At 45.5% G+C, this 6000-nt stretch overlaps 1 protein-coding gene and 2 non-coding genes across 3 annotated transcripts; 2 read left to right on the top strand and 1 right to left on the bottom strand.

Moving 5' to 3' along the window:
- Positions 1-2563: 2563 nt before the first annotated feature.
- On the bottom strand, positions 2564-2669 carry EURHEDRAFT_t121. Its single transcript has one exon. It is a non-coding gene; the product is annotated as a tRNA-Ser (tRNA).
- Positions 2670-3280: 611 nt separating this feature from the next.
- On the top strand, positions 3281-3386 carry EURHEDRAFT_t122. The gene has a single exon. It is a non-coding gene; the product is annotated as a tRNA-Ser (tRNA).
- A 378-nt stretch (positions 3387-3764) lies between these two features.
- On the top strand, positions 3765-5745 carry EURHEDRAFT_505034 (dolichyl-phosphate beta-glucosyltransferase). The gene is made up of 3 exons (XM_040785825.1): positions 3765-4116; positions 4194-4991; positions 5043-5745. Exons 1-3 carry the CDS (start codon positions 4003-4005, stop codon positions 5385-5387), a joined length of 1257 nt encoding a protein of 418 aa, XP_040636806.1. The 5' UTR covers positions 3765-4002; the 3' UTR covers positions 5388-5745.
- The last annotated feature ends 255 nt before the right edge of the window (positions 5746-6000 follow it).

Genomic DNA, 6000 nt, shown 5'->3' with positions numbered 1-6000 from the left:
GATGGCTACAATAGTCTAGATAGGAATTCAGTTCGTTATTATCTACTATTCCGAGCCCGTGACAATAACTGCCATATGACTGCCCAATTGCGAGTCGCAGCAAGATTGGCGGATATCTCGCGGGCATTGAAACAAACTCAAAGTTAATGATCCAAGTATTTTAAGGATATGAATGCATATATTTAGGTTGTTTTAAGATGTTTTGCGCGTCATCTGCGACCAATGCCTCTGGATGCTTAGACGTGCTGGTAGATATGTCAATACAGAGTTCAGGCAGGCTCAAGACATATCCATTAAGTGCACCGGAGTGGTAGCAGTTGTAGTAAGATTCTGGGCGCTCTGTAGTCTCCGTGCATACAAGGAACATGCACTTCTTCTTGTTGTCCACAAAGTCAGTCCCTCTTTTTATATTTATATACCTAATGTGACAGCCTGGTCACGTTGGCTGGTTATCACATGAGATGTGGTTGTTTGCTTTGTTGCTTTGTCTATAAATATGGCGTTACCCCCTTTCTTCCTTCCTCATGTCAATTATCCTCGTCAATAGCTACCTAGGTAGAACACATGAGTTGATGTTCCATAACCTGGCTGAGCTCCGTGACACCTAATAGCATTTTGCCTGGCATTGTTTCTTTCCCTTTTCCGTCCTTTTCATTTTAACAGGCTATGGTCTTCAGTCCAGCCTTGAAGATAAAGTGTGTTCTGGGTGGTATCATTCTCGACAGAGCTCTTTTAACAGTGGGGCAGTAACAGCAGGATCCCTGATTTGGTAGCGAATAGGAGTTTGATGGTCCAGTGTTGAAGGTCACCTTGAAATGTCTGGTCATAATCAAGCTCAACTGGGACGGGGATTGCAGACTAAAGCTATATGATCAATTAGCACTTATGCTCGGTACTTGACAAAGGTGGTGTATTAAGGCCTACCTTACTACTCGCGGCGAGCATTTGCTAGCATATGACAGTGACACATGTCTTCAGCCCTTGGTAGTGAGTATTTTTCCTCCACTGAGCCAAATCTTCTAGGTTCATCTTTTGGCGTGGGAGCATATAACCAAGAGCGAATGCTCCGAGTTAATAACTTTTGTGAGGACTCTTCTACCAGTGGCTGCTTCAGGTAGGAATATATTGAGCTGATGTCACGGGCTCGGAATAGTAGATAATAACGAACTGAATTCCTATCTAGACTATTGTAGCCATCGACGAGAATATCGAATCTGGAGAAGAAAAGAGAAGAGGAAATCTATCTAGGTAATGAAGGGGTTTTATAGAGGTTGTTGCCGACATGGTTGAGTAGCAGCATTTGCGATGTATCATTCATTGCTGCAGTGTTGAGCCGTCATATATGAGTCGTCACAGTTATTGTACCTGGAAAATGTGGTCTACCAGTTATCCATGAAGGACTTCACAAATACTGCCTCGTTGTACATGTCGGAAAAACACAGGATGATAGGAATAATATTCCTGAGATGCTATGGTGGTCTGAAGACCAATAAAAAAGGCAATCGACAGTAAAAAATTAAATATCCATACATGTGGATACAGCATGAGAGAATCCAGTTATTATCATGGTTCTCTGTGCATGGCATGCAATGTTTCCTGAGGTTAATTTCAGAGAAGGATGACTTAGTCCAGAGAAAATATCTCTCATGCCAATGCATCTGATTTTCAAGCTGTCAGTGTTGGCAACCTATGCCAGAAGACTCCCCCGAGGCTTCCTTTGAACAGACTTAAGATAGTGCACCAATACCTTGCCAATAACAGGTCTCTCCCAACAAATGTGACTACCACAATGCCTCGTATGATACTGCGGCCATGACGGATATTGTCAATGTATTGATGGCTTGGACTGAATTGCTGTCACCACGCAAGATTGTACTGTCTCTTCTTCTTTTAGTGGGCGGGAGGGCGTGCGTTTGGAGAATATAATGGCAGTGTCAATGTTTGGGTGATGGTGCCCAGGTTGTTGAATTTTTATAAAGTTAGTCATACTACATAAAAGAATTTCTAAGAGTATCGCATTTGATGCTGTAGTAACTGTTCGTCGTTTAATGTAGCATGTCACAAACATGGAAGTATATGTTGTGATACATGAAGGGATTCAGTTTGGCCCTTCTTACTGTATTCAAATACTTTTCGCAGACCCTATTCGGGTCCTGGGAGCAGCCTGGTAAGCTCACTTTGCCTTTTCAGAATTAGAGATGCCGGGGTCAATGATGACTTGATGGCTTACACTCTCGACAAATTGCTTTGTCCAGGACTTTGCAAGTGGCTCAATCTTCGCTGGTCCAATAATATCATGTGCCGCCAATTTAACAGGGAGGCAATTTTGAGAAGAATATGATTTTCAATAGTGTGCATCCATCCGGTTGCCAACAGCTGACCCTGATCTAATATAGATGTATATATATTGAGTAAACACTTTCGAAGTGGATTCTGCTCTTTGCGACTAGTCACCACTTTTTTTTTCTCCCTCTCTCTCTTTAAAAAAGGAACAGATGTATTCCAAAAATATCTGAAAATTCTAAAAAGGAAAAATATTTGAAAGAGCAAACAAAAAGAATATCGACACCTGTGAGATTCGAACTCACGCCTCCAAAGAGACAGATTAGCTATAGCTAGGAAGCTAGCCAAATAGCAGACCTGCGCCTTAACCACTCGGCCAAAGTGTCTTATTGGTCGACCGGATTTTCTTAGCTTCGCTCATAGTGCAATTTAAATAAGTGTAATTGCCCAAAATGCTTTCGCTTAGCGAATTTTTTCTCATAGTCCCCGTGGGATAACATTAGCCGACCCATGGCTGTGTCTTTTCGCTCTAATACCTGACAAGAAACAGTTCGCGATACTAGCCTCAGGGATCGATCATGGAAATTTTTCTTCACATTGGTGTTTTTCTGACCTTTTATCGATATAACAACGAAAGCATGGGTTGGAACATTTCACCCGAGGCAGACGAACACCGACTGCATGAAGCATTCCTTGTGCCATTGAAGTGACGGCTCCAAGTGAGCGTGCAAGAAATTCGAGTAGCTATTGGAATTGCCGACTGATCGATTTTGTTTGTGACATCTTACTGCGTACTCCACGAAGTACATGTACGCAGTCTTTTCAGCCTATCAATGCAGGGGCTTTCAAAACGGATCCATGAATTCAAGTTATCAACAAAAACCGAGAAAATGAGAAAATGAGAATGCTGAAAGCTTTAGGAAAAATTGAAAATTCTCGCGCTTTATAATTAGGTCCAGAATATGTGTTTATCCTATTGTTAAAATAACACCAATTAGACACTTTGGCCGAGTGGTTAAGGCGCAGGTCTGCTATTTGGCTAGCTTCCTAGCTATAGCTAATCTGTCTCTTTGGAGGCGTGAGTTCGAATCTCACAGGTGTCGATATTCTTTTTGTTTTTTATTTTATTTTATTTTTATTCTGCGTTATTTTGATCGTCCCTTTGCTCTACTGAAAAGATTTTACCCGTGATTTTATCTGAATTATTTGCTTGTACCATGGAGTTTTAGGCGCAGTGTCTTAATCTGAGCGCACATCTTCTACGGCCGCGTTATAGACCAGAAGATAGCTAAAACAATCGCCTCTATGCACAGCAACAACTTCTTTGTACCAAGAATAATCACTTAACTCCGAGCATTCTACATATTACCCCCAAGACGATACGTAGCTGTATACGAGTACGATGATTCTTCTATGTCCGCAGTGGGGCCGTGACGCACCCCAGATTAGATTGCGAGACATCCCAAAAGGCCAACTTGGCCGTTTACAATAAAAGCACCGCCTCTTGCTCAGGCGACCATAATCCTTAACAAAATATTCATGAACTGATGCTCAAGGCAAACCACTCGCGTCGCATGGCTGGCCCAATCGTGAGCCTCTGTCACTGCGAGCATTTGAGCTCGTCTTCCCTTGTTGCCTTGTCCGCACGCGCTCCGTCGGTCTCTTTTCGCCTTTTTCCATTCTGCCTTAGAGATCGGCCTTCCTCTTGCTTCTTCGAATATGACTGGGTCTTGGGGTGATGTCTGCGTTCATTGCGTAGAGCTCCTTGCTCGTGTTCCTCTCCATGTTACCTTGACTGCAGTCTTTGCTAGTGTCACCGGATTGTTTGTCTTGGTATGTCGTCGCTGCCGTCCTTACTACTTGCAAGTGCTGGCCAATGACAATGGCTAACCTATTATCTGGCTGGATAGTTCTATACCCTCCTCTACCTCGTCGCGCCTATCCCCCGCGAGTCCTTCCCCGAAGAGAAGAAATACAGAACCCTTGCGAAAGATGGATCGATCACAAAACCTGAGCGGCTGCCCTGCTGGCACGATGCCCTTGTCGACTCCAAGAAAAAGTCGGGCCGGATCCCCGACTCCCCCAGAGTCGAGCCTGCGGAATTGTTCATGTCTGTGGTAGTCCCGGCTTACAACGAGGAGGACCGTCTAGCGGGCATGCTGGAAGAAGCAGTGAACTACCTAGAACGGATGTACGGGACATTGGCTACCAACAGTAACCGCAACGCGACAGCGACAGCGACTAGTGACCGGAAGAACACAAACACAACCCGGCATCGAAAGCCTAGAAACGACCAGGGATCAATGTGCGAGGAGCAGAAAGGCTGGGAGATACTCATTGTTTCGGACGGTTCCAAAGATAAAACGGAGGAAGTGGCGTTCAAGTTTGCGCGGGATCACCAACTCTCCCTGCATCCCAAGGGGTATGCCGGTCCTTGGACGCCCAGGCCACAGGAAGGTGTCTCTATCCCTCCTGGCGCGATTAGAGTGGTGACAATTACCCAAAATCGAGGAAAAGGGGGTGCAGTCACGCATGGATTGCGGCATGTCCGGGGTCAATACGTGGTCTTTGCGGATGCGGATGGTGCGACCAAATTCGATGACCTGGGTAAGCTCGTCGATGCGAGTAAGGAGATCGAGGATGCCGGTGGACGGGCCGTGGCTGTGGGTTCCCGAGCGCACATGGTTGGCAGCGAAGCTGTGGTCAAGGTTTGTTACGATTCATGACTAGAACTAAGGGTACTGGGCTAACTAATATAGCGCTCGAAATTACGAAACTTTCTCATGCACTCCTTCCACCTGATTCTCTGGCTATTGACCCCAGCCAAGACGGCCACGGTCAAAGACACCCAATGCGGATTCAAGCTGTTCTCGCGCGCCTCACTCCCCTACATCGTCCCATACATGCACTCGGAGGGCTGGATCTTCGACGTGGAGGTACTCATGCTAGCAGAATTCGCGAAGATCCCCGTGGCGGAGGTAGCCGTCGGGTGGCGCGAAGTCACGGGGAGCAAATTGAACGTGATCCGCGATAGTATTGGGATGGCCTGGGGCCTAGCCGTGCTCCGAGCTGCCTGGTCATTGGGAGTATATAGACGGAGCTAGTTGCATTTTTGCATCTGAGTTAAATATGAATCAGCCAATATTTGGCTCTGACTATCTCTGCGGATGTGAATACGGAGGTTTACTTCGTAGATAGTAGAAGCATTACCCCTGGGGTAAAAGTTTCTTGACTTTGCGACGTCTCAGTGTGTCCCTGACTACCCTCGGAAGCTTTCGCCGTTTGCCACTATCGTATTATATCCACTCTTCACATGCCTACAGTGTATACCTCTATCAATTAAATTATGTTACAGGGGAACCCAGTACTAATCCCATTATACACAAAATAGGGCATGAGTCACTTACAACCCAATCGAACGGTACAGACGGTTTTGCCGGTAGATGGCCGAAAGCGATATACTCCACGGCGGGCCATCATCGGCCAAACTGTGGAAAAGAACAAGGGAAAATAACCAGCAAAAGAAACTTCTTCGAGAAATTTTAGGCAAAATAAACTTTCTCGGGCTGGATCCGCCGCCGAAAGTAAGTCACACCACCGAAGATGCCGAATTGCCATAGTACTGTGAGTTGTACTCCGGAGTATGGAACGGAAGTGGCTTGATCTGTGCTTGGCTTGGAAGAATTTTTTTTTGGCTGGTTTATATATGAATGGATG

The sequence above is a fragment of the Aspergillus ruber genome (assembly GCF_000600275.1).
Source record: "Aspergillus ruber CBS 135680 unplaced genomic scaffold scaffold00023, whole genome shotgun sequence".
Classification (NCBI taxonomy): Eukaryota; Fungi; Ascomycota; class Eurotiomycetes; order Eurotiales; family Aspergillaceae; genus Aspergillus; species Aspergillus ruber.
Note: the sequence above shows the minus strand (reverse complement) of the source record. Positions and strands in the feature narration are given on the sequence as shown.

Bases quoted from the DNA above. Each gene is read 5' to 3' on its own strand.
- EURHEDRAFT_505034 (XM_040785825.1), top strand. From the start codon at position 4,003: ATGACTGGGTCTTGGGGTGATGTCTGCGTTCATTGCGTAGAGCTCCTT. The intron at 4,117-4,193 runs GTATGTCGTCGC...CTGGCTGGATAG, and splicing joins TCACCGGATTGTTTGTCTTG to TTCTATACCCTCCTCTACCT. The intron at 4,992-5,042 runs GTTTGTTACGAT...TAACTAATATAG, and splicing joins GCAGCGAAGCTGTGGTCAAG to CGCTCGAAATTACGAAACTT.